General features: G+C 37.2%; 2 protein-coding genes across 2 annotated transcripts in view; one reads left to right on the top strand and one right to left on the bottom strand.

Moving 5' to 3' along the window:
• The first annotated feature begins 451 nt into the window (after window positions 1-451).
• The window catches only part of recql5 (RecQ helicase-like 5), a 30,933-nt gene continuing 13,333 nt past the window's right edge, over window positions 452-18,051 (top strand). Inside the window, exons 1-7 of the mRNA XM_079832941.1 lie at window positions 452-629; window positions 803-924; window positions 2,398-2,913; window positions 3,418-3,514; window positions 3,608-3,719; window positions 6,236-6,398; window positions 6,494-6,576. Coding sequence (XP_079689067.1) covers window positions 536-629; window positions 803-924; window positions 2,398-2,913; window positions 3,418-3,514; window positions 3,608-3,719; window positions 6,236-6,398; window positions 6,494-6,576 — 1,187 coding nt within the window. The 5' untranslated portion in view covers window positions 452-535. The remainder of the gene's footprint in view (window positions 630-802; window positions 925-2,397; window positions 2,914-3,417; window positions 3,515-3,607; window positions 3,720-6,235; window positions 6,399-6,493; window positions 6,577-18,051) is intronic.
• On the bottom strand, window positions 6,598-15,711 carry smim5 (small integral membrane protein 5). Its single transcript, XM_079833584.1, has 3 exons — window positions 15,573-15,711; window positions 9,336-9,459; window positions 6,598-7,707 (listed from the first exon to the last, which is right to left on the bottom strand). The coding sequence occupies exons 2-3, from the start codon at window positions 9,451-9,453 to the stop codon at window positions 7,616-7,618; spliced, it is 210 nt and encodes a 69-aa protein (XP_079689710.1). The 5' UTR covers window positions 9,454-9,459; window positions 15,573-15,711; the 3' UTR covers window positions 6,598-7,615.

Here is an 18,051-nt window from a genome sequence, read left to right as displayed (position 1 = left end):
CAGTAGAAGATATATAAATTAAATAAACCAATAACATATAAAATAGTCATAATATATAAAGAATAATCAATAAAAGCAATAATATGAATAAAGACATTATCATAAACATTGACCATTTTGGATACACTGCAGTTGAGTGTTTTTTCCACCCTTCTCCATTCTCTTCTATGGCTTCTTAAAATAGCTGTAATTCATTTATACATATTATTAAGTGGGGTATCTTAAAAAAAAAAAACATAATTAATTTTTTTTAAACATTTCTCCAATACAAAAATATTATTAATCCGAAAATTAATTAAATGATGGTCTTTTGATATACGGAGAGCGTGTACTGTTGAATGAAATTAAATTAGTTGAGAAAAGCCGTGTAATGTGAATTAAACGTGCATTTGAAAAGTAAAAGCATGTGAAAGTAAGTAAAATATTTTAAGATGAAACGCAGTATATTTGCGTCACGAGGTGACGTCATCTGTGCGCGACCCAGAGTTCAATGAAAGAAAGTTGAGTGAATGTTGTGATTGTTGCTGTGGTTATTATGAGTGTCGTTCATCTGGCGCTTCAGAAGCACTTCGGATTCGACAGGTTTCGCTCTCAGCAGCAGGAAGAGGCCGTGAAAGCAGTGCTGAACGGTGACAATCACACATTTACACTGGGCTATTATGGGATAAATGGCAGGAGCTGGGGAAATGCTAGTGCGGTATCCTCTTGCCTGATGTTATTGTGTGTGTGTGTGTGTGTGTGTGTGTGTGTGTGTGTGTGTGTGTGTGTGTGTGTGTGTGTGTGTGTGTGTGTGTTCTCGCAGGTGACAGGGATGTGTTTGTATGTATGCCCACTGGAGCTGGCAAGTCTCTGGTCTATCAGCTCCCTGCTCTTTTGGCCAGCGGCATCACTTTGGTCATTTCTCCTCTCATCGCCCTCATACAGGTGAATGAAGACATGCTGTTGACAAAACTCATCACATCCACATACACGTACAAGCCATCTGTCAGCATGGATAAGCTGCAGACACACAATGGCCTTTGAGCAACCAAACTATGGTTTTCATTAGTGTTAAACTGATTTATTGACCAAACCACTTAAACAGACAATATGCGACTGTTGAGATCATTGGCATCATCTGATAATGAGTGATAAAGGAATAATTAGTCAAATCTGTCATTATCTATGCACCCTTGTGCGGTTCCAAGCCTGTACGACTGGCCACTTTTTCAGTAAATTTTTCCATAAGGCCAAGTACACATTAGAGTAAAGAGGACCATCTTAAAAAAAATGTAAAATGTGTCCCGCTAACGATGACATATATTAGGTAAACCTGGCTTTCAGATATTCCAAAAGATGACCGAAAATATTATATATTTTCAATATAAGAAAGTTTTAAGTACAGTTACTTTGACCTATCATAGCACTTTAATGTAGAAAATTCTGTCAAACTGGTAAATTTTACGTGCTTAAATAAAATTCAAATACATCATATTCTATGAAAACAAGTAATTGTTAACTAGGTGATCAGTTTTTATGTACATCTGACAAATCTGTTACTAGGCTATTACTTTTTTGCAGTTATGTTATCAACGCATGTGTGGATGACACCGCAAAATGAAATAAATCGCATGAGGAAGCTTGCCCTGGGGCCCCGCTAAACGGTTCACACTTCAACCCCCCCCATGTTCAAACCGAAACTACTCCCTTGGTTTCACCAAAATGTTGTCTTTAATACAGTTGCGTGTGTAGATTAGGTCAAGTTGGTTGCCTGATCTGTGGGTATCTTTGGTGATGAGCCATTTGAGATCAAATGAGGCTAGAAGGGAGTGGAAAAACTCTTACAAGTTCACGCTTCGTTCGTTCACTGTCCAGACGCTTCTCCGCTCCTTCCTCATTTTTCTTTCAGACGAATACAATCAGAGTTATAATAAATAATGTCCTGGCTAATCCAAGCTTTATAATGGCAGTGAATGGAAGCCCAAAAAAGTGCATCAATCCATTATAAAAGTGCTCCACACTGCTCCAGGGGTTAATAAAGACCTTCTGAAGCGATACGCATTTTTCGTAAGTTACAGAAGGGGGTCTGGCAAAAGCTAGATATTTTACTGTATAACGTGTTAAATATGGATATTTTTCTTACATGCTTTTTTTGGGGGCTTAAAATTTTGGGCTGCCATTCACTGCCATTATAAAGCTTGGATTAGCATTATTTATTATAACTTTGATTGTGTTTGTCTGAAAGAAGAATGTCATATACATCTAGGATGACTTGAGTGAGTAAATCATGGGCTAATTTTAATTTTTGGGTGAACTAACCCTTTAAGGTACTGTATATACCAGTCTATCCCTAGTTTATATGAGTGAGAAATAATCTTTTTCCGCTTGTGTTGCTTCATCATGTTTGTGCCGCTCCAGGATCAAGTGGAGCACCTGAAAGCTCTCAATGTTCCCGCACGTTCCATCAACTCCAAGCTTCCCTTGGCTGAGCGCCGGCAGATCCTTGCAGATCTGGAGAGCGAGAGTCCTCGGCTCAAGCTGCTCTACATCACTCCAGAGATGGTGGCGTCTCCATCCTTCCAGCCCTGCTTGAGCTCGCTGTGCTCGCGGGGGCTCCTGGCGTATCTGGCGGTGGATGAAGCTCACTGCGTCTCCCAGTGGGGTCATGACTTCAGGCCGGACTATCTGAAGCTGGGCAACCTGCGCTCCCGTCTGCAGGGCGTTCCCTGCATAGCACTCACAGCCACAGCGCCCAAGAGAGTGCAGGAGGACATTGAGCGGTCGCTCGGACTGCGCTCGCCGCTCGTCTTTGCCACGCCTGTTTTCCGTAAAAACTTGAAGTATGATGTGATCTTCCGGGATCTGCTGCCTGACCCATACGTCCACCTGCTTGCGCTTGCTAAAGAGGCTCTGGGCGGGAGTACTGCTGAAAAGGTCAGTCACTGGCTTTCTTTTGTTATCATTGCCCTCATGTTGTTCTGAACCAGTACGACTTTCTCTCATCTGCTGAACACAGAAGTTTAGCAGAAAAAAAACACTATTTTATTGTTTTTTGTCATTGACCCATACATTCAAATATAGTGTGTCATCAATGTTAAGACACAAGATGTCAAACCTGGGAGGCCACATCCTGACGTGCTATATTTGAATGTATGTAAAGTTAAATGAGATTCGAAAGCTGAAGTGAAAGGGAAGCTGAATAACTAAATTTCAGGCAGTATTTCTAGATGTCAACAGTGTCAGTCACTGTGCACTTTCAGTGTATGGAAAAGTGCAACTTGGACATTCTGTGAAACGTCTCCTTTTGTTTTCCATGGGACGAATAAAGTCATGCAGCTTTGGAACAACATGAACATGAGAAAATTATGAATTTTCATTTTTGGTTAATCTATTCCTTTATGTACGTAAAACCAAGATGATGCAATTTTTGGTTTGCAGGGATGTGGGATTGTTTACTGTCGAACCCGAGAGAGTTGTGAGGAAGTGGCTCATAAATTGACTAAGTTGGGAATTTCAGCCAAGCCCTACCATGCAGGTGATCCTGCCTTGTCACGCTTTATGGACGCTTGTTTCTAATGTTATTGTGCACATTTGCATGGGAAGCTCATTATGGGTTCTCTCTCTCTAGGGCTGAAGGTGAGCGATCGCAATGAGAGCCAGGCTGACTGGATGGCTGATAAAGTGCCTGTTATTGTGGCCACCATCAGTTTTGGTATGGGAGTGGACAAGGCCAATGTCAGGTGAGTCACGCATCACCTTTCAAAAGATTGTAGGATTTATTTATGATTTCTCTTATGTTTATCAAAGCTGCATTTATTTGATCAAAAACACAGTAAAAACAGTAATATTGTGAAATATCATTACAACGTAAAATAATTTTCTATTGTACTATATATTTTAAAATGTAATTTATTCTTGTGATCAAAACTGTATTTTCAGCGTCATTACTCCAGTCTTTAGTGTCACATGGTCCTTCAGAAATCATCAAAAATTGTAATATGATGATTTTGATGCTGAAGAATGTTGAAAACAGTTAAACTTCATATTTTTGTGAAAAACTGATATATTTTTCCCCAGGATTATTTGATAAATAGATTCATTTATTTGGTGGATTTTTTCCTAACATTATAAATGTTTTACTATTATTCATTTATTTTAAAATAAGGAGAAAATCTGATTGAGCCTAAACTTTCGAACGGTAGAATAAATAAGATGAAAAAATAATAAAAAAATATTTTAGTTTTTTCAGTCGTGAAGGAATCATTCTCATTTACTCTGATTTATTCTGTTTATTTAGGCTGTAATTGGGGCCTTTTTTTATAAAGCCTGTTAAAAGTCTAGGCATTGACTAAATGGAGGAAACTATGGAAGCTTGTTTCAGCCACGGAATAAAACAATTTAAAAGATAATTGTAACTTTTTATCTCACAATTGTGACTTTTTTTCTCTCACAAGTACGAGTTTAGATTACACAATTGTGAGAAAAAAAGTCAGAATTGTGATTTTATAAAATGTCGCAATTACCTTTTTTTAATTTTTTTATTCAGCGGCAGAAACAAGCTTCCAAAAGAAACAAACCTGCTATATATATATATATATATATATATATATATATATATATATTATTGAATGAAATGAATGAAAATGAACTATATTTTACTTCGCTAATGTTTTTTATTTAATATTTTGTATTTTTATGGTACTAAATTATATATATGCAGTAGTTATAATCCATTTATTAAAGGTGAACTTTGTAAGATTTTTGCAGTAAAATATCCAAAAACCACTAGGCCAGTGTTATATATTTTGCTCAGTTGAGTACTTAGAATATCCCAAATGTTTCCAACGATTTGTAAATCGTGAGAAATTGCTATGTTAACCAAGTAACCGGGACGTGTGGGCTATGCGTGTGAGGGAGTCGCCTGTTGATTGCGTCATATCTGCGTTACCTACGGTTTTATTTAGCAGAAACGCTTTACTCTCACTGCAGTGTGAACAAGTGTCATAGCACCCGCCGAGCGAACGTCATAACTTCCTTTTCAACACACTCAGATGTATCTAATATGATAAACAGAGTTGCGTTACCTCATACTCATGACTGGAAAAGAAGAAGTGGTATTTACGATAATTCCGACAGCACGTGAAGGCAGCATTAGTGTGCTTCGCACTCACAACAAGACTCGCAATGGGGGGCGTGGCATCACGATGGTGGATGATATCGTCCATTGGCACAACCCTACCTGAATATGAAATTTCCAAATTAAATTGTGATACATTTTGAATGCTTTGGAACGCAGACTTAAGGTTGGTGTCTTTTTAAAGAAGACACTTGGCATTGCTGAAATAAAAATATCTAGGGCCAGATTTACTAAACAGGGCAAATTAGTGTGAGAGCGCAATTCCATAAAAGCGCAGATGGGCCGGCGATGGGCGATGGGGGATCATTTTCCTAATGACAAATGCAATCTACCAGTTTGGCGTTTGGTTTAAGACATGCTTTTTTGGGTGGTAAATAATGGCACAAGCACCAGTAAATTGACGAGCACAAACCTTAGTAAATCACTTTGTGTGATTAATTTAAATACTTTTCTCCCATAAATTTTGCGTCTGAAAGGGAAACTCCTACAAATGCATATGCAATCAGTTCATCCGCTAAAATAACCCTGTCAGCCTCTTCAGCGCTAATAAATCACTGCGTGTCTTCAGTTAATCCTGACATAGTTTTTTAACGCCAAAAGAGAGTTTGCTCTGGAGCAAGATGTTAGTAAATCTGGCCCTAAGTTTATTATGAAAAGTGCACAAAAATACTATTTACATTTTTATATCAAAAATAAATTTTTCAAAACACGCTTCACTCTAAAACTGTGAGAAAATCAAAGCCATAAATCGAAACAAGCTGTGTTCCAAATGTGAGGTTGATATCTCAATAAATGAGCTTTCAGATTTGGTTTGGGCGCAGTACCAAACATTTCCACTTGATGAAATTTGTCTCCCATTAATTTCCAATGTTGTCATTGACCGCGAGGAGCGCAAGTGTGGCTGTTTTTTTTAAGGACCATTTGACCTTTTCAAATCATGTCCATATTTTTTTTTGTGTGGTCGCACAGCAAGTGCCAAAACCTGTACCAAGTTCAAGTAACATTTTTAGAAGAGCACCGACGGGTTGATGAATCTGTAGAAATATCAGACAAGCTCATTTTCCTGTATCTGTGCTTTACTCTGTGTGATGTTGTGTGTAAGTGTCTGTATGTTTTCAGGTTTGTCGTTCACTGGAATGTGGCGAAATCTCTGGCCAGTTACTATCAGGAGTCAGGACGAGCTGGACGTGACGGACTGCCATCGTCCTGCAGGATATACTACTCCGCCAAAGACAGAGACCAGCTCGGCTTCCTCATCCGCAAAGAAATCTCACGCAAACAGGTCGGGTGCAACATCCAGTCTGGATGTCTTCACACATTTGAGCAGTTATTTGTAGACATTCATTGTGTCTGATATGCAGCATGTTTTGAATTCAGGAGAAGCGAGGATCAGAGAAAGAGCAGGACAAGGCGCCCATTCAGGACTTCGAAGCCATGGTTGCTTTTTGTGAGCAAGAAGGGTGAGTTCAAACGCACGCAACTGTGTATAAATGTTTAATAAAACAAGATAGTATGTTTCAAAAACAAAAAGAAACATGCATGCATATTTTTAACACTTTATATCCGTAAAATACATTTAATTTGAATCAATAGAAAAATACACAAGTTTTTTTTTATTATTTCAATGTATTTATCCAGCGTCTCAGCTCCATTTTCCTCTGTATAGCACATTATCTTAATACAACATGACAGTAGTATTAAGTCTACATGCATTTTTTTTTTGAATATCAGATACTACCTTTCAAAAGTTTAGGGTCGGTAAGGTTTTTTTTTCATGTTTTTGAAATAAATCTCTTCTGCTCACCAACACTGCATTTATCTAATCAAGTAAAAACAGTAATATTGTCACATTAGTGTCACATGGTCCTTCAGAAATCATTCTAATATGCTGATTTGATGCTCAAGAAACATTTATAATTATTATCAATGCTGAAAAAAGTTGTGCTGCTTCATATTTTGGTGAAAACTGATACATTTTTCAGGATTCTTTGATATATAAGGATTTCTTAGCATATATAATGCCCTTGCTAAATAAAAATATTGATATCTAAAAATAAATCCTACTGACCCCACACTTTTGAATGGTAATGCACCTGAGAGATCTGCCCCCCCCCCCCCCCCCCCCCCCCTCGTTTCTTCATCTCTGCCCTGTTACTCCAGTTGTGTGAGCGAACAGCAGAGGGCAGCCTTTGGCACTGGTTTCACAGTGGTTCACCGTTTCTATGATGAGAGAGGTTGGGAATTTAGTGTTTATTTGTGACATCCATAATTAAGGGGGGCCATATTCTTCAGCCAGATGCTTGTTTCTGCTTCTGAAGATTTGCTTCATGACTGTAGCTGGTGAATGTTGTGTGTTCATACAGCTTTACAGTGTGGCTGAATTGAATCACTGTAATGTGTGATATCACAGCGGTCACAAACACAACTATCAAACTCCACCAAATTTTATTTTGGCCCATTATGGTCTGTTCCTATCTTCTTCCTCTTGGTGCCCATGTTTCAGACGGCAGAGACTTTGTTCCTGGACCCTGCAGTGCAGCAGCCACAGCAGCCGTAAACACATCCAGTCACAATCAGAGCGATGAATGTCACTGGAAGAAGAACAAAACATGGAGAATTAGTCACATGTCATAATCAAAAGGGCTTTTCACACAGTGCTTAACCCCGGGTTATCGTCGTTCTTAACCCTGCTTTTAAACCTGGGTACATTTCCCACTTGTAATTTAGAAGCAAGGTTAGCACTGCTTTTTACCTGGGGTTATGAAACCCTGCTCTGGAGCTGGGTTAGCACTGCTTTTGTGGCATTTAACCCCGCACTGTGGTGCCAAACTTAACCCATGGTCATTCCAAACCAGGGTAAACTGAATCCTGGGTTATCTTTACATTTCAAATTACTCATTTACCCGGCGTTAACCATTAATCCTGGGTATTCATAAGATGCCGTTTCACACTACATTCCTAAATCCTGGGTTCAAGTTGCACAGTGTAAATTTTAGAGACATCTAGCGGTGAGGTTGTGAATTGCATCCGTCCATCGCTCACTGCTCCCTTTCGAAGCACATAGAGAAGCTACGGTGGCCGACACAAAGATGTCGTCGTCTGAGACAGCAGAGAGTAGCTAGCGCTCTGTAGAGCAGTTTGTCCGTTTAGGGCTACTGTAGAAACATAACGGCACAAAATGGCGACTTCACTGTAAGGTGACCCGCGGTGTGTGAAGATAGAAATGCCTCATTCTAAGGTGATAAAAACATAACGCTTCATTATGTAAGATCTTAATACTTCACTGAAAACATAGTTATGTATGTTATATTGTATTTCTGTCAATAGATCCTCATAAATATTACACACTGCACCTTTAAAGCTGTTATTGATGTTTACAGAGCAATATTTGAAGGGTCAAATTGACAGTTACTTTAGTCAGTTACAACTTGCTAGATCTAGCACTCTGCCCACTTTGAATCAGACACAGAGATAAAGTAGTGCGTGAGATTACATTTATTTGAATTAATTATAGAGAGAGAGAGGGTGTGTGTGTGTGTGTGTGTGTGTGTGTGTGTGTGTGTGTGTGTGTGTGTGTGTGTGTGTGTGTGTGTGTGTGTGTGTGTGTGTGTGTGTGTGTGTGTGTGTGTGTGTGTGTGTGTGTGTGTGTGTGTGTGTGTGTGTGTGTGTGTGTGTGTGTGTGTGTGTGTGTGTGTGAAAGCAGCACATTAATATAGAACGTAATTAAACTGACCGGAACTACCTGTGCATTAAACTGTATTAATACACACTTTCCAGCAATCAGAATTGAGTATTCAGACAGGCCATGGTATATTATGACAAATACTGCAATATTCAAAAAAAAAGAGAGAAAATTTTGCCTGTATAAATTGGCCTTAACTTCTGCCAGTCTTTGGGAACGACACTTGGAATCTAAAGTGATTAAGTTCTATGCTATGAAACTCTTCCTATTCATTTATGGAAACCAAGCTAGAGAACGACTCAAATCTTTGGATTTCTGATGTCAGAAAACCCTAACTTTAACATTTACAGACCCACAATTACAGTCAACTACTTGGAGTTTAAGTGCCGTGCGCTCCCTAAAATAGCAAGATAAATATGGATGTGCGCTTGGTGGATCCCTTTAATCACAGTAGAGCCTCTTATAGCCTCCCCGCCTTGTTCAAATAAAACCTCGAGATGTAATGACAGCCCAGTGTAGAAAGAAGGCTGTGCTTACAGAAGAACAGCAGGATGATGAGGAACGCCGTCTGCGTGAGCGGGTGCTCCTGAGGAAGAGCCTGCAGTTTGGTCCAGACGTTCTGGAGAATTCCCATCATGTCCTCTGAAGCGCCCATTCTGACCTAAATACAAGCACAAAGAGAGAAGACTGACTCGATCCATGATTGCAACTGTAAAAGACTGTCAAAATGTGACGGTAAAAACCTGTTAATTGGATAACAGAAAGTTCACTTACTATATATACGTGGAAAAACGAATAGATCTAACCTTACATTTCATGTAATCTTACAGTATAAAACTGTTAAATGTACAATTTTTGTAAATATAAAAGGACAAATCACCTTATAATCTACAGTGGAAAGCCGGTAATGTGTGGCCTGTATAATTCAGCTGAAAAAGGCTGTTGTTGTTTTTTTTCCCTTCAGTTTTTTTTAAATAACTACAGTTTTAAACGGTAAAATGCACTGTTTGATCTGTTAGGTGGTTTACATTTTTACTGTACTTTTTGCATCGTTATTCTGACAAGCTCAGCTGCCAGTTTTTTTTTTTTTCTTGAAAGACAACTGGATTTTTTTTTTCAGTGTATAACAGTCTTCATACAGGAAAACTCAAAATATAATTATGTTTATTATTATATGATTATATGATCTGAAATGGAATAGCTGATCATTGATCTACGGCAGGGTGCCATGCCACAAAATGACTTAAAATAAGACAAAACTAGCTTTAAAATAAGTGTTAACACTTTATTTTAGTGTCCAATTCTCACTATTAACTAGTTGCTTATTAACATGCATAATTACTAGGATATTGGCTGTTTATTAGTACTAATAAAGCACATATTACTGCCTTATTCTACATGACCATACTCTACATCCCTTAATCCTACACAATACCTAAACTTAACAACCACCTTACTAACTATTCATTAGGAGTGATTAGGAGTTTATGGAGGCAGAAGTCGTAGTTAATAGTGAATGTGCTCCTCATTAAAAAGTAAATATGAAGATATTTCTCATTTTAATTCCCTTTTCCCTCAAGTCAACAACTGTGTTTGTTTTTCTCTGAAGAACCAGTACTCCCATGGTCTTGTAAAACCTGGATATACTGTATGAGGAAGCATCATTTTAAAAGTGAGATTTCTAGACTTGGAAAAAAAAATTAATATCCATCGATCTTTAAGATTTTTTTAATGTTTTTAGAAGAAGTCTCTTTTGCTCACCTACGCTGAGATTTGATTACAAATACAAAAAACAAAAGTGACATTTTATTAAAATGTAAAATAACTGTTTTCTATTTGAATATATTTTAAAATGTAATTTATTCCTGTGATCAAAGCTGAATTTTCAGCGTCATTACTTCAGTCTTCAGTGTCACATGATCCTTCAGAAATCATTCTGATATGATTTGATGCTCAAGAAACATTTATGATTATTATCAATGTTGAAACCAGTCCTTTGATGAATAGAAAGTTCAAAATATCTGTATTTATCTGAAATAGAAAGCTTTTGTAACATTATAAATGTCTTTACTGTCACTTTTGATCAATTTAATGCATCCTTGCTCAATAAATGTATGAATTTCTTGAAATACTTTCCCCAAAAAAAACAAAAAAAAAATTCTTACTGACCCAAAACTTTTGAACGGTAGTACAATGTTACAAAAGCTTTCTATTTCAGATAAATACTATTTTAATTTTTTTTTACTTTCTATTCATCAAAGAATCCAAAAAAAAAAAAAAAAATTGTGTGTATTTTTAATAAAATAAATTCAGCGTTGGTGAGCATGAGACATTAAAAATCTTACCAATCAAAAACTTTTGAACGGCAGTGTAGATTAATCTTAAAGTGCCATGGACATTTTTATAATGAATATGCGTTTTTTTATAAAATATTTTTTTTATCAGATTGTGAGTAAAAATATATTTAAAAATCCATATGTAAAATCATGGGTTAAAAAGAGTGGCATCCCTGAAGAACATTCGACTCTTAAAACCTGTGGAATCATGAAATTTGAGACATTGTACTAAAAATGGAAAAATTTTTGCTTTTGTGTTTTCAAACATCATACTGACAAATTTTAAGTGTATGAGAACTATAATTGTTAGAACAATTTGTCCTGTTTGTGTTGGCAGTTATTAGTCAAATAAATGACTGTTGTTCAGCACTGAGGCCTTGCAGAAGGTTTCCTGTGTGGTTTTCCTGGAGAAGGTGATAAAGCTAGAAAAAAAACAGAACCTGCTTGAGCTAGTTATTACATTTCTGCTGCGTTGTGGGTGTGTTCCCACATGAGAGACGCCGTGGGTGTGCCATCACTGTATAAAACGAACTGCTGATGAAAGAATCATTCCTTACTGTTCATTTCCTCTTTATTCCCACCTTTCATCACTGTTTCCTCGGTTAAATTGAGTTTAGATGGGCCTGTATTGAGTGTGATAACTGCCTGGTCTCTGACGTTATCAGGACACAGACAGGGCTCTAGACTAACTTTTTAGGAGCACAGTGGTCCACAACTGAAAATTTTAGGGGCACAACCAGAAAATGGAGGGGGGCATACCGTAAATCAACATTTCTAAATCTTCTAATTTCCACTGTATTACTAATTTTATTTTATTTATTGTGCACTTTTGAAGATGCAACAACAAGGTAAACTGACAGCACCATCACTGTCATAACAGTACAAATATTAAACAAATATACCATATATTCAGAATAAAAAAAATGTTTAGTAACCTTTCGGTCATTTCACATTTACAAACAATACTTAACAAATGTATGCAAACAATGAAGTAGGCCGTGTTAAATTTCAACATCAAAATTTACTGGTCACACGTGCAACTGGATGTAAAATTCAGTTGCACATTCTCAAATTTTTGGTCTGCGTCCGAAATCGCATAATTCCCTACTATATAGTAGGCGAAACACAGGATGTGACAAAAGAAGTATGTCCGAATTCACAAAAGTGTAGGCGAAAACATTCTGAAGTGTGCAATCGATGGACACTTTACTATCCCATGAGGACACGGGGGAGGATTTGTGAATGTCAGTGAAGCAATGCAACTGATGCTGTTAGGTCACATGATAATGACAACATGTCGAATGTAGTACGTCTGGATTACAATCTTACTACACACACACACTGTAAACTTGAATAAACTCAGAAATTGTGAGGTAATCGGTTATATCCAATTTTTTAAGTTAAGAAATGTACAGTTTAGGTAAGCAAAACTTGTAGATTTTTATTTTGTACTCATACTTTTTAATTTCACTTAACTTGAAATATTTAAGTGAGATAATTCATAGATTTAACTTAAAATGATCATGTAATCTCAACTTAAATATTTTTAGTAGTGGAAACTTGGCTAGCTCAGTAAATGCCTTGAGGCTACCCCCCCAAAAAACCCAACATAACTCTTCTAAATTAGCATAACAAAACATGTACTGTTCCTTTTGAGTGCCATGGCAAAGCATGCTGGGAAATAGAAAGCCCAGTTTAAGTTACATTGAAGTTTGTCTAAATAAAAGAAACAAGTGAATAAAACTCAAAACAATGAAATAATTCAGATTTACTTAAACTGTGTCAGTTTTCTGAACTCAAAATAAAAAGAAAGTTACTCATAAAAGTGAATTTGTTTGAACTAATTTGTTTAATTTGAGTTGGCTCTACTCAAACCCATTAATTATTTTGAGTGTTAGGGTTTACAGTGCATTCATACCATATAGTAAGTGAAGTAATTACTTATTTAAATGAAGTACCTACTCGAGAGAGTAGTGATTTCAAACGCAGCCATTATCGCTGTTATATATGTATTTTTGTAAACTGTGGAGCTTGTAAACATCTGTTCACCATCTCAACCTATTCCTATTCACAAAGGGCTATTGCACAACCAAATTTATACTCATACAGATGCAGAAATGCGAAACACATTTCATATATACTTTTATACTTAATGGTTTTGCACATTTCTGAATAGTTGTATCTTTAAAAGTCTTACATTTAAGTGCTATACAAAAAGTCTTAATTATCACTTTAATTTTTGAACTTAAAACACATATCACGATATGTATCCGATGTGAATATTGAGCTTCAAAAGGATTTAATTGCGAGCGCTGCGCTTTTCAAAGTTAAAACGCGGAAGAGATTCAGAGCAGTTCACAATCAAATACCTTTATGATGTATTATTGATTAATTATGACGATGTTTACTTTATGGTGTTTATATCATACCTGCATTGAAATATTCACGTGTTCGTGCAAATCCGATGAGTTTTGTGTGGATGTCGGGAGGGGGTGTTTTTAAATGAATGTATGTCTAAAGGATATAGGGTGACCAGATTTCTCATGGTGGAGTACGGGACGGATTCCTCCTGGGAAATATGTGAAAATATTTATATATATATATATATATATATATATACACTACTGGTGTGTGTCGTTTAGCACGATACCACAGAGTTCTTTTTTTTTTACAGCACATTGCACATGATAACATGATAAACTCTTTTTGAAGATCCTTGTTAAAAGCACACACGTGTTTATTTGATATCTTCACGCCTGACTTGATCTCCTCCGCGCTATCTATCATCCCGCCTTCACTAACTGCAAGTTAATCGATAACGAATTGTGATTGGATGGTAATTTTGTTGTACGATGAGCTTGGCTACTTTTGATAGGGTATTCTGGCGTGACAGAAGACTTCTCGCTCTATTCTCCAATAGTATCCAGCCATAAAGAAATTTTAGTACAGATGAAATACGGGACAAAACGTAATTTTTTCATAATAAGTCAGAAGCTGAAATACGGGACTGTCCCGGGAAAAACGGGACGTCTGGTCATCCTACTAAAACAACGCTCTTCAAAAATGTTTCGATGACATTTTATTTTACTATACGTAATTACATAACGTTTATGAATCTAGGGCTGTGTTGCATACATGGGTAACCGCTACATTCCTGCCGTTCCATAAGCGCCACCTACTGGCATAAAAGCAAATTCCCGTCCAGTGTTGCCAAGTCTGCGGTTTTCCCACAGAATTGGGCTACTTTAACACTGTTTCTGCGGGCTGTTTTTCATGTCCGCAGGTTAAAAGCGACCCCAATTATGTGATGTTTAGCCCCGGGCATGCGATTTTTACCAGGGAACCCCAGTGAAACGCGATTGGGCTTGTTTTGGGCTAGTTTTGAGTAGCAATTGGGCGGGTTTTGTTGTGAAAACATGGCAACCCTGAGCCAGTCCAAAGTTACGCTTCTTGAGTCAAAGCATTGAGCAAGGCATATTTTGATGGGTTGGACTGAAAACTCGCATCTGATTGGCTAAAGAGAGTGTCGCTTTAATAAAATGTTAATTTGTAAATCGCACAGTCTCACGTTAATTCACACATTACAAATGCAATTCTTACATGTCGAAAGATCAGGAATGTGCAAACACAGGAAATCTAAAACTGTGAATGATGTTTTGCATTTGTGAATTTTAATTTGGTTGTTCGTTTGCAAATCATATTTTGTGAATATTGGATTATGAGTTTGTGAATTAGCTTCTGCAATTGTAAATCATATTTTGTAATACGTTAAATTCGATATCAGACATAAAAATAGGACAATTGCAAGTCTTTCACTTGTCTTTATGATCCATTAATATTTCACAAAGTGTCAGTACATTTTGACTATATCAAGTGCAATCATTTTAGGGATGTAAACTAACAATCATCGTTTTAGAAAATGTTTAGCTTGGAATTTGTAAGACAGTAAAATCAAGACATGTTCTCCACACTGTTTAATTAAATATTTTTATTTTAAATGATCCTAAATAACAGTGCATAGTTATCTAACAACAATAATTTTACAGTAAGGCTACATTTGTTAACATTAGTTATCTAAATTAACATAAACCTAATATTAATTTCAAGATTTCCTAAATTCTTCAGAAAGTGTATGTAATGACTAAATAAAGTACATTAAAATCAGCACTTTATTCACAATGTTGCTACATTTTATATTTCTAGCTAAATTATTGGATATATAGCCCAGCAATATGTTACCTATCTTTAAAATAATGCCACTTTTTTATATTTTATCTAATACAACTCCACGTGTCCAAATGCTCTTGCTGGACGCTGTGCAGAATCATGTTTCTTGTCCATTTCTTCATGTAAATGTCTCTCATGTTTTTGGAGATGTGCTTTTTTTTTTAATGCTCACAGTCACTCCAAACAAACACATATCTTTTTCTGCTCTCACCTTTGTTCCAGTTTGTAGTTCACGTCCCCTGTAACTCTCCTTGTATCTAGTTCTGTCAGTCCGTTATAGCGCTCTGTCCCGTCATACAGTTGTTGTGAGCTCCTAAGTGTCTCTCAGCTGTGTTTGGCCTGCGGTCTTTGAGTTTTCCAGTATAACAAGTCTTTTGGGCTGGGCTGTGTAGCGTTCTGGCAGTCTGGATCTCTCTCTCTCTCTCTCTCTCTCTCTCTCTCTCTCTCTCTGTTTACCACATCCATCCCCACCCCCTTTTTGTCTGGCCCCGTCTTTTCTCCTCCCCTCAAATCACCGTGGAAACAGTTTTTTTTTCCTCCTCCTTTTGTCAAACAAAGTCTTGAAGTGCTTTTGAAAGTGACTGTGTGTGTGTGAGTGTGGGAAAACAAATTCCCTAAAAGTAGGACATTTGTTTTTCAAAATCACACATCAATATATCTTATATAATATGCTGTTAACCCTTTGGTGCTCCTCGTGTGAAGGTCAAAAAACAATGTTATGTTACTAAACTATACTTATGTAATAGTTTTAACCCATTTATAAATGTTTTGAATTTAATTTTCAACTTAAACTATGATAAATGGAGCACAGACTTAAGTTTTTTTAAAGGATTAGTTCACTTCAAAATGAAAATTTCCTGATCATTTACTCACCCACATGCCATTCAAGATGTTCATGTCTTTCTTTCTTCAGTGAAAAAGAAATTAAGTTTTTTGAGGAAAACATTTCAGGATTTTTCTCCATATACTGGACTTCAATGTCAACCAACGGGTTGAAGGTCCAAATCAATGCAGTTTCAAAGGAAGGGCTTAGGGAATAGGGTCTTATCTAGCCAAACCATCGGTCATTAAAAAAAAAAAAAAACGTTTTTTAAATGTATTTACTTTTTAACCTAAATTGCTCATCTTGTGCTGCTCTGCGACACACCACGGATTGCCCAATCATGTCATAAAGGTCACGCTAGACGTAGTTTTTACAAAGTGCATATGCGAAAACTAACACAAACGGACGATTTTGAAGTTGGAGATGGAGTGTTTTTTGGTAAAGGGCATTTGTATTAGTCCTCGCTTGTTCGTTTGGGGCGGTACTTCCGCCTACGTCTAGCATGACCTTTCCGGCGCGATTGAGCAATCCATGGCGCGTCGCAGAGCAGCGCAAGATGAGCAATTTAGGTTAAAACGTATATAAATGTTTATTTTTTCTTGAAAATGGCCGATGGTTTGGCTAGATAAGATCCTATTCCTCGTCTGAGATCGCGCAAAGGCTCTGAAGCCCTTCCTTCTAATCTGCATTGATTTGGACCCTCAGCATTTTGGTTGCCATGGAAGTCCATTATGTGGAGAAAAATCCTGAAATGTTTCCCTCAAAACATTTCTTTTCGACTGAAGAAAGAAAGACATGAACATCTTGGATGAGTTGGGGGTGAGTAAAGGATTAGTTCACTTTAAAATGAAAATTTCCTGATAATTTAAAGACGACACGTGGCAGATTATTGCTGAAGTGATCAGTTTAAAAAGAAGTTTGTTTATTGCGGTTAAAATTGCACAAAAATACTATTTTTATTTTTTAAATATAGATTTTCCAAAACATGTTTTACTCTAAAACTACAAGAAAATCAAACCCATAAACCACAAGTTGTGTTCCAAATTTGAGGTTGATATCTCAAAAAACAAGCTTTTTTCCCCCCTGGCATTGAGATACATTTTGGATCATATCACATGTGGACACCGGTTTGAATACAGGTTTAAACAGGGTCAAAGTTTTGAGATTGTCTACTTTGGACCACTTCCAGAGGTAGTCTAAAAGGCATTTGACCAGATTGCTTACATAGTGTAGAAGCTCATGTGGTCGAATGCGTTCAAACAGCCACAAAAGACTGTCTGCTCTCCACCTACACCTACTGACCTAATGCGCAAACATTACGAGAAGTGCTCTAGCCAGGCGGGATTTAACTTTGTCAGCTGGAGACCCAAGTTTGGTTTGAAGATGAAAAACATACCAAGTACAATGTTCTCTCTCACCATTCCTGATTTCTAACACACACGGTCTCACGGCTGTCAGAGCAGAAACGAAAGCTGATGCTCTCCATGTGTTTCCTATCGTCTCCGGTGTGTTGTGAAATGCAGATCTTCTGAAAGATCTGAAAAAGCCTATACATTTACCTGCTCATAGACCCTCCCCTCGAAGAAATCAGGACAGAAGTGGTTGAAAGTGGACAAAAGAGACGGATTAAAACACCAGGTGTAAACGGAATTGTCTCCCTCGTCCACTTGTGATCTGATCGACCAAAACGCATCTTAATACCAGGTGTAAACAGGGCCTTTGCTTGGGTGCAGTACCAAATGTTTCCACTAGATTAAATTAGTTTCCCATTCATTTCCAATGCTGTAATTTTTGACCGCTAAGACCTTTTTTTCCGGGGACCCTTTTTCGAACCAAGTCCATGATTTTCTTGTGTGCTCGCATAGCA

Source organism: Gobio gobio (genome assembly GCF_949357685.1).
Source record: "Gobio gobio genome assembly, chromosome: 1".
NCBI lineage: Eukaryota > Metazoa > Chordata > Actinopteri > Cypriniformes > Gobionidae > Gobio > Gobio gobio.
The sequence above is the reverse complement of the archived record's forward strand: the minus strand, read 5'-3'. Positions and strand labels throughout refer to the sequence as shown.